The sequence below is a fragment of the Phytophthora infestans genome, genomic scaffold (assembly GCF_000142945.1).
Source record: "Phytophthora infestans T30-4 supercont1.12 genomic scaffold, whole genome shotgun sequence".
NCBI classification, from domain to species: domain Eukaryota; phylum Oomycota; class Peronosporomycetes; order Peronosporales; family Peronosporaceae; genus Phytophthora; species Phytophthora infestans.
The window spans coordinates 1,258,853-1,286,462 of NW_003303747.1; the positions used below are offsets into that span (position 1 = coordinate 1,258,853).

Below are 27,610 nucleotides of genomic sequence, written 5' to 3' on the forward strand. Positions count from 1 at the left end.
GAAACCGAGCTGATTGCTGGCTCCAAATCCACCACCGAGTTGTCCAAAGCCACCGCCAACGGTGTTGCCAACCTGGTTGAAGCCCGCAGCACCTCCACCTAACTGACCGATACCAGCCCCACCGGCACCCATACCACCGCCAAATCCGTTGGCCCCTCCGCCCATTCCACCCATTCCGCCCATTCCACCTCCAAAGCCATTGCCGTTACCAGCGCCGAACTGCTCACTACGACGAGTCATGGGACCCCGACGTACAGGTCCACGAGGCCCTTGAGCTCGAGCATAGCCGTTGAAAATGGCGAGTGCAGTAATAGCGAGTGCGAGTCGAGTCGTCATGATGAAGATTGTTGTTGGCTTTCGAAGTGAAAACTGGAAGACTTGGGCTGAAGACGGGAAATCCGAAAGTGAGAGTCCCGATGACCCACGCCCAGGAAGAGAACAGAAGGCCAAAGTGTCATTTTCTGTGGTCAAGAGAATCGATCCATCGGTCAATCTTACTTTGACTCTCATTGTCATTCTTAAACCATGTGCTTAGACTGTGGGGAATGAAGGCTGGTCCCAACTGTCTTCCTATTACCATTGGTGTCTTACAGGAGGAACTGCACTTGGCTGGCATCTTCTCGGGTGAGTCGTAGAATGTGCTTGGGTTGGTCCGAGTTGCTGCTGCTACTACCATCAGGGTTGTCTTTGCGCGTGAGGAAATTGAAGCGACACGTCTGGATAATCTGCTTGAGACCAGCGCTTGCTCCGCCGGTGGAAGATGGTGCGCCTCCATTCGCACTTTGCTGCAGTGCTGCCAGTTTGTGTTCCGTGAGACAGGACTGGTGCATCTTGAGCATACCACCGAACAGACCAGCGTTGCCGCTGTTCCACCACCGGACGCTGGCGTCGCGAGCTGCATACGACACCAAAACTTGTCCGTCGGCACGGAAGCGAACAGCCGAGACGGCCGAGCCGTGCCCGTCCAGGACGCGCCATTTCGTGGCCGTGCGTAAGTCGTAGATGACGATCACCGCCTCCATGGTGCCTAGTGCCAAGCGCTGTGTCTCCTTGTGGAAGTCCACCATGGGGAACCGCCGCACAAGACCGTGTAGACAGCGAGTACTCAGTGGTAGACACCGCCGGCGTCTCTCGGGCTTTGTGGGGTCCAAACCGGCCATGATCGTGTCCACGAATGCCGGGAGGTGTCGGCACATGAGCAGGTAGTGTGTGTTGATGAGTTCCATCATGTACAGCAGAATACTCTCGTGGAAACCAGAGCGGCGGTCGTGGTTGTGCATTTCTTGCTGTAATAATCCCAGAACGAACGCCGACTCATAGGCACCAACCTCCACCAACAGACTCATCGCCGCATTGCTCCCACCAGTTCCGCCTTCGTTGAAATCGGATAGGGAGCCTCCCGGACCGGGCGCTACGCCTTCACTATCGTCGCTCTGACTGCGTTGCTTCTCACGCATGTCAATCAATAGTAACTGGACTATAAACGACGATAAATCCACAAGATGCGGTCGAAATAACATAAGACCTTTCGTAAGCAGCTCAGCCGATACGGAAGCCACGAATCGCTCCGGGGCTTTCAGCAGGAAGACCAGCACATCGCACACTTCACGCGCACTGGCCGGTGAGATCTCGCCAGGGAAGTACGTGCCAATCATACTCATTAGAAGCACGAGCGAGCCCAGTCGGTCAACCACTAGAGAAAAGGACATCGTGGCTGAGTCATTGCCTGGGCCGACACTGCTGCTGCCGCCGGTGGTGGTACTATTGCCACTCGGTTGGGCACTTGAGCTTGGGCCGCCACTAGTTCCTACACTGCCCACAGTTCCTATAAAAGAGCTTCCCGTCTCGGTCTCCAAGCGCACCATTTCCCAGTGTAATTTCGCGGAATACTCGGCTGAAAGGATACTTTTCTCAGCTTGAGGGAGACGCTTAATCACGCCACCGAGTAGCGTACGGGCTGCTAGCTGCGTGTACTCACAGGAATCGAAGCCAAAAGCTGCTAGCTCCTCGAGAGATGGTACTCGGAACTGAGATACGCTCTCTGGTAGGACAACCGAGTGCTGCGTGATCAACTGACTCCACAGAACTTGGAACTCTTCCTTGTTGGCCGGCGACGTGCTCCCGTTGCCGGATCTGGAATGCTTGTACTCCATGCAGCTCATGCAGAGCGACACGACCCCGAGCGCTACGCTAGCCGACAGTGCTGACGAGTGTTGCCAATTCCGGGCGCAAGCAGGCACCACGGAATCTTCAAGCTCATTGCCGTTAACTGCAGCTGACGACTGTGTGGTCCATGGAACTGGAATGGTCAGCGCCCCCGAGATAAGGTCCTGCAGGGCACACGAGTAGAGCGCGTGTGCTGGTTCGATGCCTAAGATTGTCTGGCATGATTGATCGATAGCAGGAGTGACACCCCACGACAGCAGTAAGGACAGCATGAACAGCTCCATCGAGCCCGTCGCATACACTGAAGGCAGCTCATCCTCTCCGTTGTTCAAGACGAGAGAAGAGTAGTAACGTGTCCAGTTCTTCTTGAGCTGCTCGGCACTTCGAAGAACAGCAAACTCGATGAGTTGCACCGCTGCATTACCAATAAATAACGTCGAGTTTTCCACAAGAGAGCAGTCGCCAGTATTCGAGCTGTCCGCAGCTTTTTCAACCGACGCGTTGCCGCCCCCGTAGAGTAGCGCACACGGAACTGTACGCTCCAAAATGCCCGTGTCGATACTCCACACGTACACCATCCGATCTTCACACTCAACGTGCAGTAGTCCACGTTCTAGATGCCACTCGACGTTGCGGATTCTGTCGCCATGCTCCGCCAACTCTAGTACGCACTCCCACTCGACACTGCAGTGGTCTGTTGGTCGACTTAAGGGAGGCGTCGAGTACTGAGGTGCGTAAATGACAACTCTGCGATCGACGCCCACTGTAACAACCAGTCTGTCAGGATATCTAGTCTCCCCATTCTCTCCGTCATCTCCCACGACGCTTTTCTTGATTGGTGAAACGCTAATCTGCTGGATCGCACCACGATGATTGCGAAACTTTTGCAAAATGCTCGCTTCATGCTGGACCAATCCGTTTGATCCAGTCGAACGGTAGAGAATCAGCTCGATCACTCGGAGAACGCCGTCTGTGCCGCCACTAAACACGAAAAACTTGATCGAAGGCTGAGAGGTACTCGGACCGTCGTGACTTAACTCACTACTCGACTCAGAACCGCCCGACGTGCCTATTGCTAACGAGCGGCGAGGACTGCGCTCTCCAACGTTATGTCGATTACCGTTATTCTGTCTCCACGAGCACTCTGGAAAGCGTGACTTGTAGAAAGGGTTTTTCTCCGTTGCAAAGAGATTTTCGTCCATCGAGGATTGACTCGCGTTGCTGACAAAAGAAGGAAGACTCGAGGAAGCTCCAACTCCCCAAAAGCAATGTGCAAGCGCCGTAATTGGTCCGGAATGGCAAGCCAGCCGTGTCGCCGCATTTCCTTCTACATCTTCAGTTCTACTGGGCAAATGCTCGTGGGTCAGCAGCCCAATGTGTAGTACTCCACTCGAGAATCCCTTGGCGACAACAGGAATGTCCAGCAGGTATCGATAGGATAAAAGTTGTTCTCGTTGCTGTTCACTTTCGTCGACTTGGTGTTGTCTAGACTCGCTTCCAACTCCATAAGCTCCTCGTACCGTAACAGGGGCCAATGCAGTGGCCAGTACGCTAACGTTATTTGCCATAACCGCCGCCGCAGTGCTTGTAATGGACCCTCCGCTTCCGGTCGAGCTGGTTAGTCCATCATTTCGTTGTTGTTGGCGCTTACGACGCATTCCAGCTCGTCTAACCACTTCGTACGTTGATGACGACTGAGTGTCCTCCCTTCCGAGGATAAAATGGGTTAGGCAACCTCGATGTGGAGAAGAACGACGCGTTTCATCTCCCTGAGCAGCAACTGCAGCAGCCTCAAATCCATCTGTTAGAGAGTGAAAGCGCACCCGTTCTGTCAGTGGCAGTCTTGGGACAACAATGTTGCCCAGGTTCTGCATCTTGCGCGTTGGCGATGACACTCGCCCAGCTGACATCGTCCAATGTCCAAGCGTTCCACGATGGCACAGGTGCACGATCTCCATCAACGACTTCAAAGAACCAGCCTTCATACATGCTGTGTGTCTTGAATGCTGCCGTCCTCCCGTCGACTTCGTCGGCTTCGTCAGCTGATAATTATCGTCACAGCACTTGCATCGGTCCATCGAGGTGACATACACCGCCTTGTCAATCACTCGCAGCAGCTTCGAGTCGGATCGTGGAACCAGCTGATCTTGGTCTTTCGTGAAGATGAAAAACTTTCCAGTATTTTTTGCAGACGAGTCGGCTGTCAGGAACTGGAAAACGTGTCCCGTGTTGGTCCAGAGAGCGATGTTTCCGTCTTCCAAGAACTCGCCATTCTCCCAGTACACAGCTCCAGCACTACGCCGAGTTAGCCATTTGTTTCCATTGGTTGTAGCTGCCTGCCGTACGAGTTCCGACGGCGCAATGCGGCAACTTCCCACTGCAACATTAGGTCTTGACTTCCCGAACGAGTTCGAGCTGGCCTGGCTGTCACTGCGTCTCTCTAATGGACACAACCATTTGCGCTTCAGTACAGCAAACTTGGTCTTCCAGACGAGAAGTACGCAGGAAGAGTTCGGAGATACATGCACGGATAGCGGGAAGTAGCTGTTCTTGATCGATCCCATGAGTGCCGTCTGCGGATTCATGTTGTCTCCGTCTTTCAGCGAAGTACTTTGGGAGCACGTGATATCCTCCGCCTCGTCCGCCCACGAAATGACCCAACTACTTCGTTGGACCCAACGGAACCCCCACGCCACACTCGCTGACCCGCCATTTTCACTGACACTAAACGGTGTTCCACTTGTAGCACCCCGCGGTTGAGTCCACAGAAAACACTTGACTAGTCCCTCTGCTCCAAGCGAAAGCACCACAGCATCCCACCGATGTTCTGCAGCTCCACTAGGCGACAGAAAGGTAGCAAGTCGTCTTGCATCAGGGGACCCGCCCGCGATCGACTGTCGAGACGGGGACGCGACTCCACTGTCAGTGGCCAATTTCTCTCTCGGCGTTCCGTAACCTGTTTCAATCCCTGATCCGCTGCTTGATCGGAGCAATCGCGGCCTTGGAGGCTTTGGTTGAGGCATCCGCAGCTCTCCAACTGCGATACTGCGTCGGATCTGCTCCTGCGCCGTGTCCATGCAGTACAAGAGCTGCATCCGCCACGTATCCAGCACCATAAGCCTCGATTCTTCGCTCACCACCACTGCAAACCTCCTGTTACACAGCATCTCGAGGCCCAAGAGCGGCGCCAACTCTTTAGCCAGAGACGCGTTCGCTTCTGCGCAGGCTCCATTAGGTAGCTGCCACCGGGCTACTGCTCCGTCCCTTGAGGCTGATATTAACGTGCTCTGTCCCCACTCATCTGTCCCACTCACGATGCCGACAATGGGATGTCCGCAGCCGTCGCTGCCTGGGAACACGAGTAGATTGACTTGTGCTACAGCGTCCACTTCGAACCTCCAGTACAGGACAAGACCGTCCACCGTGCCTGCAAAGACGCACAATTGGGTACGAGTGTCTGCCTCGTTTGTCGCCTCTCTGTCCTCCTCGGCGGCGAATGTGGACGAGTTCTGGCTCGGCTGGGAGATTGGGAGCTGGACGACGTGCAAAGAGGACACTTTCACCTGCGGTGGCTCGCTCCAGAGCACGAGAGGGACAACTACGTCCTTCCCCGTAGCGCGATGCTGCTGGCGGCCATCTCGAGCATCTACGTGTGTCCTCCACGACGCGGTTTTCCGCACCATGCGGGTACTTGTGTGTTATCTGGAAGGACGGATTGCGACGCCCACAGAGAGATTGGGAGAGCGAGTAGGGGCGCAATAGGTAGAGCAGACGTGGTTTTATCAGATGAAGCAGAGTAGATGCACCGAGATACCGTCGGGGCAACACAGATGGAGTCGCGGATTGTGCCTCCGGGCTCCTTGAAGCGACGCTGGGCACGGCTCACTTCGTAAGGATGAAAGTCGTAGCGTAATGACTCAGACAAGTACGAATATTGTTTTTTTGCTTGAGCAAATTCATTTTATTAGTTTTTTGCTTGAGCAAATTTTATTAGTAAAAAAATGTTTTTCAGTGATCATATTCATCGAGACCTTGCAAATTGAAAGCTAGATCCGCCACCTACAAGAGGTTCAAGTCAAAATTGACCGATGGATCGATTCTCTTGACCACAGAAAATGACACTTTGGCCTTCTGTTCTCTTCCTGGGCGTGGGTCATCGGGACTCTCACTTTCGGATTTCCCGTCTTCAGCCCAAGTCTTCTTCCAGTTTTCACTTCAAAAGCCAACAACAATCTTCATCATGACGACTCGACTCGCACTCACTATTACTGCACTCGCCATTTTCAACGGCTATGCTCGAGCTCAAGGGCCTCGTGGACCTGTACGTCGGGGTCCCATGACTCGTCGTAGTGAGCAGTTCGGCGCTGGTAACGGCAATGGCTTTGGAGGTGGAATGGGTGGAATGGGCGGAATGGGTGGAATGGGCGGAGGGGCCAACGGATTTAGCGGTGGTATGGGTGGTATCGGAGGTGGTGCCGGTGGGGCTGGTATCGGTCTCGGTCAGTTCGGTGGAGGTGCAGCAGGCTTCAACCAGGTTGGCAACAACGTTGGCGGTGGCTTTGGACAACTCGGTGGTGGATTCGGAGCCGGCAATCAGCTCGGTTTCGGAGCTGGAGGCAACGGTGCTGCTCTCGGTCGAGCCGGCACGACTACCAACGGGTTCATGGCTGGAGCAGGCGGTGTTGGTGCTCCCGGTGGTGGAATGGTTGGTGCTGGCGGCCCTGGTGCTCCAGGTACTGGAATGACGGGCCCTGGAGCTGGCAACGGTGCAGCTGGCAACGGCGGAGCTGGTAATGGCAGACCTGGCAACGGCGGCCCTGCAACGCCCGCTCCAACGACGCCAAATGGTGGACCAGTGTCTGGTAACGGCCTCGGAGCTCCTCAAGGTGGACCTGGTGCTGGCGATGCTGGTGCTGGTCCTGACGGCAATGGTGCCGGTCCTGTGGGTGGAGCCGGCCCCGTTGGTCCTGGTGCCGGAGGCTTTGGTGGTTTAAGTGCCGGTGGTGCAGGAGGTTTCGCTGGGGCTGGTGGCAATGGACGTGGTCAATTCGGAGGTTTTGGTGCCGGTGGGCAGCCTGGTGGACTCGGCGGACAATTCGGCGGAGGCATGGGCGGAGGCATGGGCGGATTTAACGGGCGTTTCGGTGGCAACGGTGGTGCAGGTGGTCTCGGTGGCTTCGGAGGAATGAGCGGTGGTGCCTTTGGCGCTGGAGGTGCCGGGGGTGCCGGAGGCTTTGGTGCTCAAGGAAGATTCGGCTCGGCTGGACAGCTTGGCGTTATGGATGGCCAAGGCGGTGATCAGTAGTATGCTGGCAACTCGTTTTGTCTACTGTAGTTGTAACGAATGGAAATTAATCGATGTACTACAACAGCAATGCCATGCATGTTTTTCAGTACCGAATTGGCTCTTATTTTCTTGCTAAATGACGAAACATTATTATCATTACGGTACTAAAAGAGATCAGTACTGTAGTCAGTGAATACGTCAGCGATTGAAGTATTGGTCACAATTGTGTCATACATCGCCCATAAATGGATAGTGCCAAAAAGACAATTTGTGTTGATTTAAGTTTGTCTCCACAATAGTTTCGGTGGAACCTGGAATGATCACTTGTTCTTGACGTGTGAGGGTGCGACTAGGAAAATGTACACGTTCTCCGCCGATGTCGTTTTGAGCAGACCGGGGCGGGAACTCGCTCGTTTCTTCAGCACAATTACGTGACGTAGATCGTCGACCTTCACAAAGCAACACAACACTCCCAGTTAGCTACAATGCACAATGTATAATGTGTCGAGACGACGACTTACAATAGTCGGGTTAAGATTGAAGTAGTTGTGCCGGATCGCGTGTACATTGTTGTCCATCCAGGTGGTGTCGATCACATCCATGTCAAGGTAGTGCAGAGGGGCGTCTTCATCGCCCCGTGTCGTACCGTAAGGCGCTGACTCGTCATTGGTAGGGTGACTCCTGCTGCGGTTGTACGCGAACGAAGCCACGCCTGGGTAGTTCCCACGCTGGTTCACCGCTGCGTACGCTAGATCCAAGTCTAGTGGGGCGGACAAGTTCTTGTTCTGCCAGTTGAGAAACTGCGTGTCGGACCGACCCGCCACCTCGTTTTCTTCCGGGTCGCGATGGATCGTGTGTCCGCATCTGCCGAGTGAGTAGTTCAGCGGACCGACGGCGGATTTCATCGTGAGATACTCCGAGTAGAAGAGTGCACCATCCATACTGTCTGCGTACAGCGTGATGTGGCTGCAGAAGTGTCGGGAGCGATCGTAGCCTCCACCGTATTTAACAAAACCGTCGCGGTCGTAATCCGGGTTACAGAACGTCAGAGTCGAGAGTTCCAGCTTCTTTGTGGCACGACCTACATTGGTGTGGCTTCCTGAAGGCTGCAGCAGATGATGACGTTAGCTAGTTGACAGAGGACAAGCAACTGCTAGGGAGAACATCAGAAACGAACCAAGAAGACTTCCTCCAAGAGCCACTTGTTGAGAGCACTGAAGTAGACACGGGCCCCCATCGAGTGTGCGATGATGTTTAGCTTTGTGTACCCCGCATCAATCAGACTCTTCAAGAACAGAATAAAGTCGCCGGCTGTGCGTTCGCTCTCGCTTCCAACTCCTTTGGCTGCAGGAGCAACAGCAACCACAAAAGTCAGCAAATAGCACAGGCCAAACGGGTCTAGCAGCATCTGCTCTCTCACCTTGGAAATACGCGAGAACTCCTCCACTGGGCCAGCTGAACACAAACGGGTGAATGTAGGAGGGGAAGTCTCCAAGCGCAAGAAGCTGTGCCAGACGATTCATGCCATAGTTCAGCGAGCAGTTGTAGCCGTGTAGTAAGACCAGCGCTTCTTTTTCGCAGTCGACATTTGGGAGATCAAGCACTGGAGCAGACTCCTCCCGAAAGAGATTCCTTCTCTTGAAGCGTTCTTTACGCGGTTGACCACGCAGCATCGTTTCTTCATCTTTGTGCGTGAAAACAACGCCATCCGTCGGGGTCCGCAGCGCTGGAAGACACTCAGCCGCGCTCTGAGGAGCCTCATCCACGTACGACGGCGTCAAGTGCGTCACTGTGGGCAGGTATTTGAAGAACCCGCCTGACACCGAGCACTCCACGCTTGCCACGCCCCAGTTCAAACCGTTCTGTGAATGCTTCGGGAAGAAGAAAATATCCGTCGGACTTTTCTCGCCCCGATTGTGGCAGAAGCCAATGCGGATGTTCACAAACGAGTAGCCACTGCCATGCTCAAAGCTGCGGAACGGACCTATCGGAACGCCATCTTCCCACTGGCCTGTAAGGCATTCGCCGTGATAAGCTGTGTCCGTCCACATTCCAAAGCCATGAGGCTGGCCCTGGGCGTTCAATCCTCCGCAATACTTAACCACACTGCGCTTCCTGGTGTAGAATCGAGCTTTCGAACGGTAACTTAACGAGTTGGTCTCGACACCAGGCTTGATGTTCCACCAGTTCACGACATTAAACTTCTGGTGCATCACCAGCCACGGATACGCGTAGTGAGTGAACCAATAGGCCGCCACCGTTATGACTTCGACGCAACTGAGCAGGATGATCATAACACGACGCACTTGCCGGTCCGAGTCCGTCACTTCGTTTTCGTCGATCCAGAATAACACGTACAAGTTGCTAGTGATTGCGTACGTCAACAGCTCGGCGATAATGACCCAGTAAATGACCCACCGCACGATCAATGCCAACTGTACGAGAATACACAGCGCCAGAAAGATCACCACAAAGTAGAAAACGCCATCGGACAAGGAGGCCTGTTCGGTATCTACAGTCGTCAAATGATTCCATTAGTGGAATCGGATATTGTACTGTCAAAATTGTCAATTCAAACCTGAATCGTCGTTAGCTAAAAGCACAGCGAACACCACGATGATGTAGATGACTATAATCCACGTGATGAGTTGCGTCATGAACGAATACTTTTGGTACACGCCTCGATAACGACGTTGAAGTCGCCGTCCCGTCATCACTCCGAACGACCTACCAGAATTGTTGCATTTGCATTTCGTCACGATGACCCGTGTCAGCAGTGGTTACAGTACGGTACGTACTGGTGAAAGTCGAACTGCTCCGGTCCGTCCTGCGCGTCAGCTGCGAGTATCGGAGGGTCCTCCGCGTGTGTGGAGAGCTGCGCTGGACTGTGGTAGCTGCTGGAGAGAGCCACCTCGTTGGCCATGAGGCTGGCGTCCATGGCGGTGGAGGAACGAAGCGGCGTTCGCTCTGTGGCTGATGTCTGGAAATGCGTGGCAGTCCACATTCGCAGGTAACTGTCTGTGTCTGTGTCATCCACACCAAAGGCACACCAGATTCTGGATAATTGGGCTCCCACAAAATTGTCTCAGACACGTTTACCACAAATCTACTTCGAAGTACCAGATTAGACGTCCAACAATCAATGGATTGCTTTGTGTCGAACAACCATTGAAGTACAGTAGCAGCTATACTTTTGTGCTGAACAGTCTAGCGAATCGTAAGCATACTTCAATTACAAAAATATGTGTAAAACGACTAAAAATTCACGCCTTATGGGCGTTGTTTACCTTAGTAATTACCACTCTGTAAGCCTAATTGTGTTCCTGTACCAAATTGAATACTCCTCTCAAATGACAGGCTAGCAACTTTTGAATTCAAATTGTGTTGTCAGCAAGAATCCCCAGCAGATCAGAAGCTGCATCCATGAATTATTATAGTCGTGTAGGCGAGATGCTAGGATGCGGCAAAACATATCGTGTGCACTTCAAGGTCCCTGGCGTGTAAGTCTTAGCTAACGTTATCAGAGAACTCGGCGCTCGTACAGTACCTTCTCCGAATACAGTAAGTATACCCTTCCAAATTTTACCATTTTTAGATTCTAGCAAATTTTGATAGATGGGTTTCAGCAATCGTCAGTACAGTACCGTCATTGTCCATCTCAAATCCGCCTGTACCGGTACAGCCATGGCGACCTTTTCGCCTGCAGCAACGCTGGTGCTGACCAATCGGTCGCTGTTCCGCCTCATCATGAGCTTCATCGACGGCGTCCCGGGGCACATCTTGGCGCTAGTCACCGACTTTCAGCGTGATAATCGCGGCGTCCCGTGGTCTGCGACTGGCGCTCTCCCACGCGCCGCCATTCAGCGTGGAGACATCGAAACGCTGCGTCACTTCCGCAGACTGTCGACCATCAAAACGTTCCAGTCGCGACCCGAATTGGCATTCGACGCGGCTATACGTTGCGCCATTCAGTTTGGCCAGTTGGAGATCGCCCAGTACCTTGCAGACACAGGGATGCTGCTAGGAGACAGCAGTGCAGAGCATTTAACTAGTAGAACAGTAGGTAGTACGTTGATGGGGTGGGCGGTTCGCTACTCGGAAGCGCTAAAGTCCGAGAGAAAGCTGGAGATTGTAGAGTGGGTGGTCAGTATATATTCCAGATCAGCGCTGAGAGACGTCAAGGCAGAAGATTTGAGTCGAGCGGGGGTTCCTGTGTTGAGGTTTCTGAGCGAGCGAAGCCTGGCCACGAGTGGATTTGAAGATCCGAGACTGGTGGATTTGGTGGCAACTATGGGCAAGATGGAGACGCTGAGGTTCTTGTTGGAGAGGGAGGAGGCAGGCAGACAAGGACAGAGATGCACGTCCGATGCGCTGGATGGCGCCGCAGCGAATGGACATTCGGAGATCGTGCAGTATTTGCATGAGCAGAGGACGGAAGGATGCACAGTTGCAGCCATGGATGGCGCAGCTAGGAACGGGTTTATGGGGGTAGTGCAGTTGCTGCATACCCAACGGACCGAGGGGTGCACCGTTGCAGCATTGGATGGAGCTGCACGCAATGGACACCTCGACATGGTCAAGTTCTTGCATAATAATCGGAGCGAAGGCTGTTCGACTGGTGCGATGGATGGTGCTGCTGCAGGAGGATTTCTAGAGATCGTACGGTTCTTACATGACCACCGCAGTGAAGGGTGCACGACGAATGCGATGAATGGAGCAGCTCGAAGTGGACATTTGGACGTGGTCGAGTTCTTACATGGCAATCGAAGCGAAGGCTGCACTACGGATGCGATGGATGGTGCAGCCCTTTTGGGGAGACTGGCTGTTATCAGATTCTTGCATGGAAACCGAAGGGAAGGATGCACCACGAGAGCAGTTGATGGAGCTGCGTGGAGAGGACATGTCGAAGTTGTCAAATATCTTGTAGAGAATCGCTCCGAAGGTTGCACATCGAAGGCTATGGATACAGCGTGTCAAAATGGCTACCTAGAGATCGTGCGCTTCCTTCATGAGAGCGGAAAGGCAACGTGTACGACTAGGGCTATGGACAGTGCTGCCAGCGGCGGATATTTAGAAATTGTGAGATATTTACAAGAGAATCGCGTGGAAGGTTGCACAGAAGACGCCATGACCAACGCCGCCATCAATGGCTTCGCAGAGGCTGTACGCTTTTTGGGAGAGCACAGACACGAAGGTCCACATGAATACGCTCTCGAACGAGCTGCCGCTCAAGGCCACGTTGATTGCGTCGACGCGTTGATTCGCTGCTCGATACGCGGATGTCTTTTCGATGCACGTCGAGCCGCGCTTGAGGCGGGTCATCCTCGTGTAGCAGTCCTCTTGTCAGCCTGGATGAATCCTGCCGTTCGCGCGTGCTCGTCGAGATATTTTCACGTACGTTCAGGACCTCGATGGTGTCAAAGACTACCGCACACTGACAGGTTAGCGGCATTTAAACCGACCGTCAACGAGCATAAGACTGAGAAAGAATTAAGCACACAGAAGCCTGCTGGGTGGTGGTGGTGGTTCCAATGGCTCTAGAGACTACAGAACGAGACTTTTGACAACACTACTGTACATGTGTACCCATTTCGTTAGCTTAAAAGAGACCGAAGCAACGACGCTTCTTTTCCGCAGCTCCATTGTCAGTCTTTTGGACGGCAAGAAAGCGAGCGACATCTTTGTGGCCTGCGTCAATCGCACACTGATGAGCCACGTCGAAATTCCACGAGCCACTTCCAGGAGGCTGCGCAAACTTGCAGAGCGTCTTGACACAACGTAAATGACCAGCACTAGCAGCCATCTCCAACGTTCGTTCGCTTGGACCTTCGAATCGATTTTGGGCCAGGAATTCTACTACTTTGTAGTACCCATTTACCGCCGCGCCGTGCATAGCTCGTGTTGTGCATCCTTCTGGTCTGTTCTCATGCAAGAACATCACCAGCTCCAAGCATCCATGTGTAGCAGCTGTATCCATCACGAGTGGGGAGAAGACTGTGCAGCCATGTTCGTGCAGCCACCGGATGGCTCGAATGTTGCCAAAATCCGCTGCATGGCACAATTCGACTTCCGTGATCTTGTCAATGGCCTCATGTGGCCCTTCTGGAGCACTATGCAGCCACTCCATTATCTCTACATTGTCAAAGTAGCAGGTCACCGCCACCCCAAGCAGTCTCGGCTCATCGGTCATTGTCGGAGACTTGTCCCGAGTGGCATGTAGCCATTTCAGAAGTTGAAGGCTGTTGTACTGAATGGCGCAGCGACGCACCCCATAGAACTGTAGCTGTGGTAGGTTTTGAAGCCTTGGATTCTGTGTAGCTCTCTGCAGCACCTCGAGCATGTGCAGATCTCGTTGACGAATGGCAAATCGAGGCAGCTTTCCACGGAAGGCTCCGAGCAGGGTAAGGCAGTCGAGACTGGCATCGATCTTTCCTACGAGGTAGGGCAGCCCTGTTTGGAAGCTCGTAATGTGTAGCAACAACCCAGTGTCTGTCAGGACAGCCAAAGCAGCGCGTGGATGCGTGGCAGTAGAGGTCATGGCGATTCTAGCACTGGAAAATGACACTACATAGAACCTGTAGCCATTTTCAGTCTTTCAATGTGATGTTGGTCACACACAAAGACGACAACTTCAACTGCTTCTTATAAGTTATCGTTTGATTAAAAAAAAAGTTTTTGTTTATCTAATGGGGGGTTGTCTGTTCCCGTGGGCTTTGAGACCGATTTGTGTCGTTGTCGGAGCCTACGTAGCCTGGAGAAGGGTTAAGTGGTTCGGGTGGTATCACGCTGTTCTCCCTTGTACTACTACCTGCAATGCAGCCACTTGCTCTGCCTCCCGTGCCGTCGGGCTCGATGAACTCAACAAGATATGTATCCATCATGGGGACGTTAGTGAAGTTGATCTTGCGGTGGGGCGTACAGCGGATGTCGATCATGTCCTTGACCACCTCCTGTACCACAAGACTGACAAGGATCTTCTCAGGAACGCCATTCGACTCAAGTTCGTTCGCTGTGAGGGCGTCAGGCCCCCACATGTCGTAACGTAGAGTGGTAGTTCCAATGACACCACCGATGATGTTACCGATATGGATACCGATTCGCATCTGCAACCGTTCACCGGTATTCGGGTCCTGCACCTTGCGAACTTCTTTGTGCATATCTCGAGCCATGGCCAACAGGTCACGGATATGGCTACGTAAGTGCATCTGGTGTTTGTGCTTCAGTGTGCTTCGTCGTAAGAGATGTGACCTCAGCTTGGAGCCTGAGCCTCGTGGACTGCCGTTCTGCCCTTCCACGATCTCGTTCTTCCGTTCCAGCGGCAACACGCGGTTGCTTGACACTCTCATAAACCCTGAAGCGATACCTGCGATACTCGGAGTACTGGCCGACGCCACGTCAGCAATGGACATGTCGGCTGTACTTGCAGAGCTAGTTACCACACCTGGACCCAGACTCATATCCACATACGGCAGACCTGATACGATCACGTAGGCGTCTCCAATCGTCTGCATCTTGAACACTCCGTGCTTCTCAGTCAGCTTATCGAAGGCGCAGAAGAGAGAAGCCAGAATGTTGACCACTTGAGCGGTGGCGGCTTGGGAGGCGATGGATGTAAAGCCCTTGATGTCGGAGAATAAAATACCCACTTGTTGATGCTGATCGCACACCATTTCTCCTTCTTTCAGGCGCATCACCACAGCAGCCGGAAGCATTTGATACAACAAACGATCGGCGTTCATCGTCTCCAGTTGCGTACGAGTCTTGAGCCAGATCTGACGTCGTGTGAAGAACTCGACACTTTGGGACGCGATGATGTTGGCCACCACGGAGAAGTACGTGAGGACGATGGGGTAACTGGTTTTGAACTTGGAGTTGAACTTGGCTGCGTCCTGGTGGTATCTCTGCAGTGACACCAACGTCGTAATGGACACCATGATCAGCGCCATCACGTTAAAGACGACCACGTGACGGTACAGAATGGATCTGCCATTGGACACTACGAACATCGCGAGGACTGTATCGAGACACAAGTTCACATATCGAGGCGACGTGTCGAGATCTGCTTCGTAGTTGAGCCCCCATAGCAGCGCTTGCGTGAGTGTAAACACAAAGAGTCCAACGAGGTAGAATCCGAGCAGAACATTGCGCAGCTTAAACTCCGAGTAAAAGACGAACTCGTCCCTCACTCTCCGTGACACCAGGATGGCTACGATGACAAACGGACTCCGGATGAACAGTAGGATCGAGTACATCGTGGCCGAGATCTCCTTCTGCGGAGCATACGAGCTGACCACCGAGAAGACCTCCACCAAGAGATCGCGCATACAAGTGAAGGAAGCGTACACTGCTAGAGCAAGGAGCGTTGTGCGAGCGCCCTCTACTCGGTTGGACAGCGTACTCTCGAGATACTTGTTCTCCATGTCGTTGTCCTTGAAGCACATGTTCAGTAGTCGAATCTCCGTCAGCATGTGCTGTTCCACGCTTTCGCTCGTGTCGGTTCCTCCCCACGACGCGAGATCGGGAGGCGTGCCCAGTAGCATCCGAATCGGGTCGTATTTCTTCCATCTCTGTCTGGCTGAGTGCAGTATTTTGTTTCGAGTGGCAGCCAGGAAGTCCTGCTCGAAGGCGCGACGTACGTTTATGATCGATGTGGACATCATGGCCGAGTCTCGCTTGCCACTGAACTCCAGTTGACCCAGACACGACAGCTGAGCCACCTCCGTGAGAGGCTCCCCCACGAGATACGTGGTCATGGTTCCTTTGCCTTTCACGTCGATCTGTCGCTCCTCAAAGGTGAAATGACCCACCAGCTTCTTGTACGTGACTTGGGAGATCTGACAGCGCCCCGTCACGCCCGTCGACTGCATACGCGAGGAGGTGTTGACGGTGTCTCCGAACAGCGAGAACTGCTGCTTCTTCATACCCACCAAGCCACTCACCACACGACCGGAATGAACTCCGATCCGCAGCTTTATCCCGTCGCCATTCGACGCCCGACATTTGTCCAGACACGCCAACATGTCCAACGCCATCGACACAGCTCGCAGTGCCGCCTCTCGACCGTGATCTTTGCCCTGCAAGCCAGCGCAAGCCATGTACGTCTTCCCGACCGTCTCCATCTTCCGAACGCCATGTTTCTGACAGATTTGGTCGAAGAGCGAGTACACGCGATCCAGCAGAGACACGACTTCGGTGGGGGTAAAGCGGTTCACGAACGAGGCAAAGTCCGCGATGTCGCAGAATAGAATCGTCACGTCTTGTTCGTCTTCGCTGATCAGCGTGTCTCCCTTCTGCATACGCTGAACCACGTGCTCTGGCAGCATATTCTTGAGGATTTGAGTCGATCGTTTCTGCTCGATGAGTAGCGATCGACTCTGGAGAAAGTCTCGTCTCATGGTGATCTGAAGCGAGTAACACGCATACGCTCCGAAGGTAATGACGAACACCAGATACAACGCGAAAAGCATGAGGTCCGTGAGGTCCACGCTGTTGCTGTAGTTCATGGAGCTCAGTCTGTCCGCCAGCATGTAGAAGGCGAAGTTGTAGATCGAGAGCATCAGCGCGTAGAGGAACTTGACGCGAATCACCACGAACAGACCCACGGGGTACAGCGCAGCCGCGAACTTGCCCGTGTCGGAGATGGTCAGCGTAAGAGCCATGCCGATCATGCAGTACGGGAGCAGGATCGCGATCTGGTAGTGCTGGACGAAGTATTTGGTGCGGGCGAAGCGCATGAATAACACGTCGCAGACGAAGTAGCCCACGCGGATATAAATGTACGAAGACTCGCGTTCCCACAGCACCTCGTAGGCTGCGTACAGAGGAATCATAAACGCCATGACCTTGAGACACAACATCACTCGACTGCGTTCTCGGAAGGCAAACGTGATCTCGTACTCCATCTCAAGACGTTGATGTTCTTCCCCCATGAACTCGAGTGTGAGTGGATGCACTGGAGGCTGAACTCTGAGAGCGCGAGAGCTATGCGCGTCGTCTTCTTGCATTAGTGGGTCGGGATGTCCAATCTCCTGAGCCAGTTCGCGTTGGATGGAGACGAGCTGCTTCGAGAGCTCGTCGTGTTCTGTGGGCAGGTCGAAGTCTCGGAATTGTTGGCTCCACTCGCCTTCTAGTAGAGACGGCGTAAGCTCCCCCTTTATACTGCCACCGACTGCAGTGCTCGCTCCACTGTAACTTCCTTCCTCTGATCGCCCTGACGAGCTGTAGATCAACTTGGCAGCGCGAGAATGGTCAACGGAGCCGTCGGCGTTACGAACTGGTATGGAGGGGAGGTCACCGAGCCCGCTGTCAATCTCGAGGATGATATCGTTGCTGGAAGGCAAGTACATTTTCCTCAAGTACATGACAGCCAAGTCAACACAGAGACAAGTGATCGCCGTGAAGAGCAGCATCGCCCAGTACAGCATCTCGGAGAAGAGAATGTGTGCGAGACCTTGGAAGTCACGGAACACGTCGAAAGACGGGAACATTCGGTACGCTTGGGAGTACGCCCCCACGAACAGAACGTACGCCAGAAACCCACCTACCAGTGAGATATAATGCGCTCGAGTCCAGCGGTACAAGCACTGCATGTGTAGAGAAGCCTTCAGCGTTACTGTGATGATAAGCGCTCCATAAACAGCAGTGCCGTCCGGGAAAAGTCCATTCGTATGGCTGTCTTTCGAGGAGACCCCGCCCATGGTTTTCATGACAAAGTAAAACACCAAAAGAGAATGGAAGAGCGCATTTGCGACCCAGAAACTCAGTCCTTTGATGCTCAGCTCGCTCTTTCTAAGAGAGCTCCGATACACGAACGGGAACCGGAGGACTGCGCTGTCTCGAATGTCTTCATCTGTGATGCCGAGCACGAAAATGGGCAGGACCGTGTACAGCACATTCCAGCCAACCATCAAGTACGATTCGTACAGAGTTTGACCCGAGTATCCGTTGTAGAAAGAATACAAGAACAACGTCATGATGAGAGCCATGTTCTTGTAGAAGGAGAACAAGATAACGCGCGCCACTCGTCGATGATTCCAGCGTCCATGCACGAGCAGAAGTCGCGAAAGGTGGCGGAATGTGGCGATGGCGAAGTCTGCAGCACGCACCGCCTGCATCCCTTCGTGTCCGTAAATACCGATGCCCACATGAGCTTCCTGTATCATACTCACGTCGTTGCCTCCGTCTCCTACAGCGAGAGTAAGTGGTGTGCCTGGTGCAGCCTTCATCAAGCTCACAACTTGAGCCTTCTGCATTGGACTCAGTCGACAGGCCACCACGGTTCTACACTGAGAAGCAAGCTCGAGGAACAATTCGTGCGCCAATTGAACGTTGCCGTTGGGGTCCGTGATTGATGCTCGTGTTGATCCAGGTCTTGAGCTCGAGCGATGCCGCGAGTTTGGGGTCCCTGGGAACGGCAAATTACCCATCGACTTGGCCGACATGGAGCCACTAAGTCGCGTGTCTCGCTCGCTTCGTAGCACGTCGATTGTAGCGCTGTGAGTGTCTCCGTGAGGAGCCACTTGGTTGGCGTTGACGGACGATATTTGCGCTTTGATCTTGCTCGACGTGAGCGCATCAGCCAGTAAGAGTTCCAACGCTTCGCCGTTGATCACTAACGAAATGTCCTGAGACGCCACTCCAGGGACCCACACACCTTCTCGCTTGAGCTTCCGTCGGGCTTTCGCGATCTCATCGAGACAATCTTGCTTCGTCTTCCCCTTGATGATAATGATTTTGCTCTTGGGACCGATGAGGCCGCACATGTGAGCAACCGAGATGGCTGTTTCGTCCTTGTCTCCTGTAAGCATCCAGATGTTGATACCTCCAAGAGACAACTGGGAAATGCACTCCCTCACGCCATCTTGAAGGAGGTCTTCCACTCCAGTGGCGCCTAATAACTTGGTGCTTCTCTCAATTTTCCTTGCCACTTCCACGCATAGTTGCTCTCGACTTGACAACGCTTTCTTGGCGGAATCGAATTCGCACTTCCACTCGGTATATTCCGCCATCGACAGTGTGCGATAGCCAAGTAACAACGTCCGGAGAGCCATTGCAGCAAAGTAGTGCACATGTAGCGCCAGTTTGTTGATATCTTGGTCCTTATTGGCGTTCGCAAACATGACAGTGTCAGCTCCTTTTGAGAACACCAGAATGTCTTGGTCTTCGGATTCAGAATCACTGACCATGCCATCCAGATCTGTATGTTCCAGATCCCCCAAATTGTCCTGAACACGAGCCAGCTTGGAGTCGTGGCGATCGGCTCGATTCAATCGCTTCACCACCACAGACATGCACTTCCGTGTACTGTCAAACTCGTTCAAGGCCAGAAGTTGATACGACTCGGGTATGCCGAACAATCGGATGTGGATGACATCGCCGTCTCGACGTTCGTACACGCAGTCGAACTCCAGTGCAGCATTCAGAAGCGCAACTTCGTCTGGTGAGGAGCCGAAGAACTTCCGGTCACCCTTGACAAGGGAAGGGAAGGAATCCGTTGCCTCTACAGCCGCAAGGTTGCTCGTGAACGAGTTGTATCCGGCACTGTGGCGTCTGCTTTCTGTTCCTATACTGCTTTCTGTCGGTGTCCGGCTTACTGTACTATGAGCGTCAGTGTGATCCGAGGGGCCCTCGAGCGCTACAGACGCCGAATGACACAGCAACAGGCAGCGAAAGAATGGACGAGCCAACTCCACAGCGTGCAGCTCTTTACCGGAGAAACGCGAGGGGTTCTCCACGAACTTCATCATCTGCGAGTACGACCGAACGTCCTTCTCCGTCACAGACACGTGCTTGGACTTGCGTCTGCCATCCGTGCCCCCCTCTCGGCCCGAACTACCCCCTCGAACAGCGGAGGCAGAGCCGAACTTGAGCATCATATCACTGCCCACAGACAGATCTTCGCTGCCAGCTTGAGCTGCTCGACGGTGCTGCATGTTCGACCCGTCAAAGATAATACCGCCGATACTACACACCTTGAAGAGCATTTGGTTCTTGGTCAACGTCCCCGTTTTGTCGCTGAAAATGTACTTGATCTGGCCGAGATCTTCGTTCACATTGGACGTACGTGCCGTCACGCCACGACCAGTGAGGGGGCAGTACATCTTTGGGTCGTTCTCGATACGTCGCGCTTGGTACCATTTGACCACCTCCAAGCTGATGTACAGCGAGATCGGCACCATATTGTTGTACAGGATCAAATACGTGACCCACGCTTCCAAGACGTAGGCTGGGTGGAATGGCGCCACGAAGGGGTATGCCGACGCGTAACCGGGTTTCTTATGCACTTTTACAACAAACAGAGACGCCTGGATGGAGCTGAAGCAACACACACCGAAAAGGACCGAGAAAATGAGGAAGATGCAGCGATTCGCAATCCGGTCCAAGCGACTGAACTTGGACGGAATTGACTTCATGTTCTGCACCAATTTCGTGTCATTCCCACCGCCAACAACGACTCCAACGACCCATTTCGTGTTGCACAGTTTCATACCACGCAAGAGAACATTCTCGATCGTGATGGGGATTTCTTCCGCTTCCGGCGCATTTTCTTCGTCCTCATTCTCGAGTGACCGAACCTCCAAATAGGATCTGGGAGGTTCACCGATTGCCTGAGTTTTCGAGCGAGAGATCCGCACCACTCCGTCGAAACTGTACAGTCTTTTATTCGGCGCCTCGCAGCGTATCTCTCCATGTACAGAGTCTCCAAACTCTTTGGGTGTATACGGGATGATACGATTCCACTTGATACAGTGACGGACTTTGAGGTTGGACTCGCCATCGAGACTGGACGTCTCGCACATGGCTTCACCCGTTCCTTGGCTGGAAAATAGAAGCACTATGTCGGCCGGTACCTGTTCTTGATCGTGGATCTTGATCACATGACCCACACGCACATTTTTCCAATAGATCGATTGGAAATCTCCTAGATGAAGTGTACGCGACACGTTCTCGGGGTCCCTACTCTTGCTTCTACCTGGTTCTACCGTACCGTCGAGCGTCTCGACCTTGCCGTGGTTTACGACCCAGTCTTGTTGATGCCGCGCGCGATCTTCCAGCCCTTCCTTGATCATCGTAGCAGTCAGTACGAGCATCAAAGGTCCAATCGTCGAATATTCGTTCGTAGGGGACAAGTCTGTACACAACTGAAGAAGCGAGATGATGAGGAAATAGAAATTGGCCACGCGACGGAACTGCTCAAAGAGCGACTTTGGGAGAAAGTTAAGGGCTGAGTACTTGGACGAGCGCACAGTGTTGGCCGAGTAGGGGTCAGCGCGATGGAATTTCTGCAAATAGGCGGCGTACTCCATCGTGCGCTTGACGTCGTTGACAAATAGTAGTCGGCTCTTGATGAGCACCTGCGCGTTGTCACTCGCTTCGCTCGGGTTGTCGGCTACTCGGTTCCGGCGAAGCAGCCAGCCGAACAGCCCTGTTTTATTCTTTGGGTTCGTGCTTTGACTCGCGGTGGTAGCGTCTGCAGAGGAGGTAGCGTCGGCCTTTTGGGATACCGTAGCCGCATCGTTTGTCGTTGCCGGAAAGTTGTTATGGCCCGACCGAAAGGCTTGCGGAGGCAGCGAGAACGCCATATTGCTTGCTCTAGGGCCGGGCGGAAGAGCAGATTGGGCGTCACGCTCATGCATAAACCCGAAAACGATCGGAAGCCAGCGACGCCAGACTGCTCCACAAGACCTCGACAGCGATGTCGTCAGTGGTTTCTGCGGATCAGCGCTATTCACAGGGAGGCGCGGTTGAAAGCAAAACTGTCCCCTCCACCAAAGCCAAAGCTTCATGTTGAGTATTTTTACAGACACCGTTGGTATTTGCGAAACGCCATCTAATGCTGCTTGTACGTCCTCTTGAAGGGGGGGGGCACTACACTGAGAGATGCTGATAAGTCTGCGCGTCGATCGCGGTAACGACGCAGCTCGAGTCGTGCATGTACGCACTCGACGATGAAATTCATCGCCAATAGAAGATGAAGATGACGGCATTATTGGCAGCAAGAAACGTGCCGCCCTCGGCAAATCGCTGCAGCTGACGACCAAGTAATCCGCTCAACAGTTGAGTCAAGGTTGACTTCAACCAGCTGAACCATGTCCGATCGGTAAGAACATCGAGCTCTGATTCAGAAAGGAAAGTGAATTACCACTGAGGTGTGCTGCCCCCCCCCCCTCTCCTAAAAAAGGAGTTGCAACCGTGTTTAACCCACGACGAGTAAATCACGCACCCAACTTGACTCGGTCCCGCATCCAAAAGACAATCATTCACACAAGTCGTTAGGCCGTCGCGAAGGCATAAAACAACGAACGTTTACTTCTCGCAGTGGCCCATGCATGCTCATTGGAATTGCTTGGAGTGATCAATATTATGGGTACGTCATGTACACTACACCATAAACTATTGTTCGCAGCTTCCAAACTACAACAAAAGAGACTCATCGCTTCGTGCACTTCATGGCGCTCTTCCCTCGCGGTAACTCGCCGGCACTGCTGGTATTGACGCAGGACGAACTGCTTCGCCACATCGGCGGCTTCATGAGTGGCGTTCCACTCGCTGTGGGTGCATTTGCGGTTCAGGAAGCCGAGCGTGCGTCCAAGGAACGGAAACTACACTTGACTCCGGTCACTGCGCTGTACCCACAGCCTCGCGGCTATTTGCCGCAATGTGCAATCGTTCGAGACGATTTAAAAATGCTAGAGCTATTACTGCGAGTCTCCAGGCAACAGGAGCACCGCCGCAACCCTCGTCTCGAGTTCTACGAGGTTATACGCTGCGCCGTCTTGTTCAACCGACTAAACGCGCTCCAATGGATCGGAACGCACTGCAACCTCATAGGCTACGAGTTCGAAGGCAATTTGCTTAACTATGCTATTCACTATAGCGGGGATGTGGCAGTCATGGACTGGCTGCATCACCATGTGCCTCGGAAGTTCGTGCATATCCGTCCGTGGCAATTGTGCTTCGCTGCGTCGCGAGGGAATCTCACGGCTATTCGATGGTTACATGAGCACGACTATGAAGGGTTCACGCCTGGAGTGATGGATGCAGCTGCTATCGCTGGAAATCTGGCGGTCGTACAGTATCTGCACGACCATCGGACCGAAGGCTGCACATACGAAGCCATGGACATGGCTGCAGCGAATGGCCATTTGGAAGTCGTACAGTTCTTGCATGACCACCGCACGGAAGGGTGTACGACTGTAGCTATGGGGTGTGCTGCAGGCTTCGGACATGACAAAGTGGTCGAGTTCCTGGGGAAACATCGGATGGAAGGACCACACCCACGTGCACTCGAAGACGCAGCCAAGAACGGACACTTGGAGTGTGTGATACTGCTGTGCAGATATTCCACCAGAGGCTGCTTGTTTCAGGCTCGGAAGGGCGCTGCCAAGATGAAACACCACGAGATCGCCGAGTATCTGTCCAGTATCATTGAAGACAACGTCTGGAGCTGCAACCCGCGAAGACACGAAGGCGACGGCCCGAGACGATGTCAGAAGAACCAGTACGCCATGGTATTGCAGCGCAAACCATCTCGTCTGCCTCGATGCCACAGCAAGGCTCGCAAGGTCGAAGGAGGGTTGTTCTCCCGGATCTTCGGCAGTGACAAGGAGCTCACGCGACTTTGCTCCCGAGATGTGAGCGTGGTGCACCGCACGTCCGAGTCGCTCTCGACCCACGAGCTCACGGCGTGAGCGTTTTGTCCAGCTATTAAATAGGTAAGTTATTGAGATGTCGGCGTACTTGTTGGAAAAGGTTTTCCCTTTCAGGTAGATTACATGAACCCACCCAACCCAAAACTGTAAATAAATATAGCCATTATGGCGACTAGCGAGATTTTCATCCCCTGCGAAAATCGATTTGTAATTGACATAACTGGCCAGGACGTGCGATGGACTTCGAGGCGCTCTTCCCGCCGCTAATGCCTTTGGATGAGGCCGCCAACGAAGAATTTAGCTCTGTGGACATCAGCGTGGATGATATACTGCTGCCACCGCTGGAGAAGGCCGTGGACGATGGCATCTACCGCGCGTTGAGGCGCTGGAACGAAGGAGACTCGGCGCTGACTGACAAAGCGCTGCCTTACAGCGAGCGAATAAAGAAATACCAACGCATCGCTGCTTTAGCATTGCAGGGCAATGGACTAAGCAGCATTGGGGGGGAGCATGAGGATGTGGCGACAGAGTCGGAGGAAGAACATCCGCAAGAGGGGGACAGGGCGACGGTAGTAGCTAAGCAGAAAGCGGCCACTGCAGCTGTGAGACAGAAGAGAAAAGAGCGCAAGAAGCTGCAGAAGGAGATGGAGAAGGAAAGAGTGAGGTTTGAAGCCGTATTTAAAGAACTGGACGATATCGATGACTTAAGAGCCGAGAGAATCCCCAGCGAACGTCTGCAGAAGTTCGTAGACACCTTTAAGGTCAAGAAGAGACGACTGGCACAGAAGAGATCGATGGCGGATACGGACACGGCCATGTGCTTTGAGTTCGCTCGGCCGATGCCGGATGTGCACGAGCATGGGGATAACGACGAAGGGCAGCAGGCGAAGGACAAGGTGGGCAAGCAGGCTGCTCCAAAGGACAACGACCCGATTCTGTGGTTCGACGTGCTGCATCCCAGCAAGGATCCAGCGAAGACGCAGTCGTTCCTTGTGCGCCGCTCGCAGAGAATCTCGGAGCTTGTGGATCTCATTGTCTGTGCAAATGACGAGAGATTAAACGAACACGCGAAGGCGTCCAAGCTCGCCTACTTTGGTCAGACATTCTTTGTGGATCGCCGTGTTCGTGGGAGTTTGGACTACTCCGAGCAGATTTTACGCTGGATTCGAGCCAAACCGGAACGCCAGGCGAAGTTTGGTGCATTTACAGACAGCGATCGAGCACGTCGGAGTCTTCACTCGTCCACTTTTGCTGATCTGGAGCTCCACGTTGACGCGCCGGGAGTGTACATTCATCAGGGAGAGTGCGAGCACCTGCTACGTCTTCGAGATGCTCGTCTTCCACATGAACTTGACGCTCCAAAGAGCGCGGATATATTCCCTCTACGTTTACCGAATCCGCTGAACCGTCCTCTGCGCAACTGCCTGATTTGTCAGAACTACAGCGCCAAGTATGTGTGTTATGGGGACCGAATGGCGGTGGTAGACCCCATGTTCTTTTGCAACCGCTGCTACCGGGCCGCGCACTACGACGCTAGCGGCAACCTGCTGTACAACGACTTCTTGAGCTTCCCGTTCGTCCAAGACTAGCCAAGACCTGCCAGTTTTTTCATAATTTAAATGGATGGACCCAGTTACGGGAACTTGTCGTGCGCGCCGTAATCGTTATTAGCTGTCCGTGAGGCCTTGGAGAACTTGGTCAGGGCCAGAACGCCGATACTGCACGACGCGCTCACCACGAACATCATGTCAAAGTACCGATGAAACACGTTGAACTCGATCTCTCCCAGCACTTCGTCGATTCGTTGTCTGTGATTGTCGGTCACAATAGAGCGGAATTAGAGCTACAGTTACAGTTATAGATTCACTCCCACTCGTTGACGTACCGATGCAGCGGACTGAGGTTCATCCGCATGAGGACAAACGACGAGACAAAGTACATCCCCATGAGGTGCGCCAGCCAGAGCACGACACTATTCGACGATACAGTGCTCGAATAGGTGCGGAAGAACTTGAGCAACGTCACGAGGAAGCCTCTTGTCTGTGTGAACACGAGGATCCCCACAAAGCCAAGCGAAGCGACCTCCGACACGAAGCGAATATTCAGCTGTTCCGCAAGTGATGGCCAGATATACAGCAGCTTCTCCACGGCGTCGGTGATGGGATCCTTGTCTCGGCTCCTCCGAAAGACCACGTTAACTGTGCTCATGACCATCTTGTACACGCAGAAGGCAGACATGACATAGCCGAAGAAGTTGAACACGCGGCCCCGTAACGTCCTCGCCCGCAGGGATCTGGCCTGCACGTCTCTCATATCGTTCACCTCCAGGAACAGCTCTCGTCCGAGACTCTCCAGCGTCAAGATCTCTGCTTCAAGCCCCTTGATATACGTCGTGTCGTCCTGTTTCGACGAGAAGAAGCGGAACGCGCGAGAAAAGATGGAACTGGTCTTGTTCCCACCAGCTAAATCTTCTTCGTCTTGGCGTCTTGCAGATGCACGCAGCTCCAGCGTCAGTCGTTTCTTCTTGGCGATCAAAATATCCAGATTATGACGCAGCCTTTTCTCCAGAAACTCGATGTCTTCTTCAGCTACTCGTCGCCAGAAGAACGTCATGTACTCGTACGGGCAGTTAACTGCACCAAAACCGGACAGCAGAGCCATAAACAGCACACCAAGCAGACTGACGCGGCTCACAAAATTGCGAATAGAGAACAGCGCTGCGAATAACAAGACCAAAAGCCACAATAGCATCCTCGTCAGCACTAAAGCCCTCGAGTCTCCTCATCTACTGCCTCAATTTCACTCAATGCACCACCAATCGACGCACCTTCGACTGACTGACGTGGTAGATCTGGCTCAAGCACCCCGCCGACTCTCCAGAAGCCGTAGAGATAGAATAATAGCAGTGTGCAGGCCGTTATGGCGGCTTGCCGTCTCTCGACTCCATATTCCCTTGCCATCGCGTAGAACAGTGAGAGAGGCAGCACGAGCACCACCAGATACGTCATAGCGATCAGATCAACACGCCAGACCCACTGGCGACTGCTCACGTGCATCACATCCGTCACTTCAAACAAAACCATCTCAAAAATGCTCAGTGAGAAGGTCAGCGAGGCAGCGAAGAGAAGCGGTGTGGCGACACTGCGCACGGCGTAGTCGCGGAAGAGCCACCAGGAGAAAAAGAATCGAGCGAATAAGAAGAAGAGCAGCCAGCTGCCTAGCGCCATCGTCGCGTCCGAAGGTGGCAGCGCCCACACCGACAGCAATGACACCTGGGTCATTGTAAGGGTTCACAGTGAGGGTTTTGTGGGTTGGATTACCCCGGGGTTATGGATTATTGTAGGAAAAGGTAAGTTATTAAATCTCCCAACTGAGTATTTTTCGGTGCTGGGTTGTCAAATAATTCAGCCAATGAGAAAAGGAGCAAAACTATGTTTTGCCTATCATAGACCGTTTCAGTAGATTCGCAACAGTTTTCCAATTCTCTTGGAAAATTTATCGGGAA

General features: G+C 53.3%; 10 protein-coding genes across 10 annotated transcripts; 5 read left to right on the forward strand and 5 right to left on the reverse strand.

Annotated features, from left to right (window-relative positions):
- Window positions 1–587: 587 nt before the first annotated feature.
- Window positions 588–5,849, reverse strand: PITG_07937 (uncharacterized protein; the record flags this gene model as incomplete). The annotated part of the gene is made up of 4 exons (XM_002904097.1): window positions 588–3,183; window positions 3,304–3,341; window positions 3,498–3,623; window positions 3,738–5,849. The coding sequence occupies 4 exons, from the start codon at window positions 5,847–5,849 to the stop codon at window positions 588–590; spliced, it is 4,872 nt and encodes a 1,623-aa protein (XP_002904143.1).
- Window positions 5,850–6,406: 557 nt separating this feature from the next.
- Window positions 6,407–7,471, forward strand: PITG_07938 (uncharacterized protein; the record flags this gene model as incomplete). Its single annotated transcript, XM_002904098.1, has 1 exon — window positions 6,407–7,471. One exon carries the CDS (start codon window positions 6,407–6,409, stop codon window positions 7,469–7,471), a length of 1,065 nt encoding a protein of 354 aa, XP_002904144.1.
- Window positions 7,472–7,711: 240 nt separating this feature from the next.
- PITG_07939 (uncharacterized protein) lies at window positions 7,712–10,457 on the reverse strand (the record flags this gene model as incomplete). Its single annotated transcript, XM_002904099.1, has 6 exons — window positions 7,712–7,902; window positions 7,975–8,559; window positions 8,631–8,797; window positions 8,874–9,965; window positions 10,032–10,180; window positions 10,252–10,457. The coding sequence occupies 6 exons, from the start codon at window positions 10,455–10,457 to the stop codon at window positions 7,774–7,776; spliced, it is 2,328 nt and encodes a 775-aa protein (XP_002904145.1).
- A 446-nt stretch (window positions 10,458–10,903) lies between these two features.
- PITG_07940 (uncharacterized protein) lies at window positions 10,904–12,164 on the forward strand (the record flags this gene model as incomplete). The annotated part of the gene is made up of 3 exons (XM_002904100.1): window positions 10,904–10,953; window positions 11,080–12,071; window positions 12,139–12,164. 3 exons carry the CDS (start codon window positions 10,904–10,906, stop codon window positions 12,162–12,164), a joined length of 1,068 nt encoding a protein of 355 aa, XP_002904146.1.
- Window positions 12,165–12,599: 435 nt separating this feature from the next.
- Window positions 12,600–12,713, forward strand: PITG_07941 (uncharacterized protein; the record flags this gene model as incomplete). Its single annotated transcript, XM_002904101.1, has 1 exon — window positions 12,600–12,713. The coding sequence occupies one exon, from the start codon at window positions 12,600–12,602 to the stop codon at window positions 12,711–12,713; it is 114 nt and encodes a 37-aa protein (XP_002904147.1).
- A 614-nt stretch (window positions 12,714–13,327) lies between these two features.
- On the reverse strand, window positions 13,328–13,991 carry PITG_07942 (uncharacterized protein; the record flags this gene model as incomplete). The annotated part of the gene is made up of 3 exons (XM_002904102.1): window positions 13,328–13,348; window positions 13,395–13,829; window positions 13,890–13,991. The coding sequence occupies 3 exons, from the start codon at window positions 13,989–13,991 to the stop codon at window positions 13,328–13,330; spliced, it is 558 nt and encodes a 185-aa protein (XP_002904148.1).
- A 145-nt stretch (window positions 13,992–14,136) lies between these two features.
- PITG_07943 (phospholipid-transporting ATPase, putative) lies at window positions 14,137–22,035 on the reverse strand (the record flags this gene model as incomplete). Its single annotated transcript, XM_002904103.1, has 1 exon — window positions 14,137–22,035. One exon carries the CDS (start codon window positions 22,033–22,035, stop codon window positions 14,137–14,139), a length of 7,899 nt encoding a protein of 2,632 aa, XP_002904149.1.
- An 867-nt stretch (window positions 22,036–22,902) lies between these two features.
- Window positions 22,903–24,144, forward strand: PITG_07944 (uncharacterized protein; the record flags this gene model as incomplete). The annotated part of the gene is made up of 1 exon (XM_002904104.1): window positions 22,903–24,144. One exon carries the CDS (start codon window positions 22,903–22,905, stop codon window positions 24,142–24,144), a length of 1,242 nt encoding a protein of 413 aa, XP_002904150.1.
- A 197-nt stretch (window positions 24,145–24,341) lies between these two features.
- Window positions 24,342–25,694, forward strand: PITG_07945 (snRNA-activating protein complex subunit 3, putative; the record flags this gene model as incomplete). The annotated part of the gene is made up of 3 exons (XM_002904105.1): window positions 24,342–24,674; window positions 24,720–24,953; window positions 25,026–25,694. The coding sequence occupies 3 exons, from the start codon at window positions 24,342–24,344 to the stop codon at window positions 25,692–25,694; spliced, it is 1,236 nt and encodes a 411-aa protein (XP_002904151.1).
- Window positions 25,695–25,738: 44 nt separating this feature from the next.
- Window positions 25,739–27,386, reverse strand: PITG_07946 (uncharacterized protein; the record flags this gene model as incomplete). The annotated part of the gene is made up of 3 exons (XM_002904106.1): window positions 25,739–25,913; window positions 25,991–26,822; window positions 26,933–27,386. The coding sequence occupies 3 exons, from the start codon at window positions 27,384–27,386 to the stop codon at window positions 25,739–25,741; spliced, it is 1,461 nt and encodes a 486-aa protein (XP_002904152.1).
- Window positions 27,387–27,610: the final 224 nt, after the last annotated feature.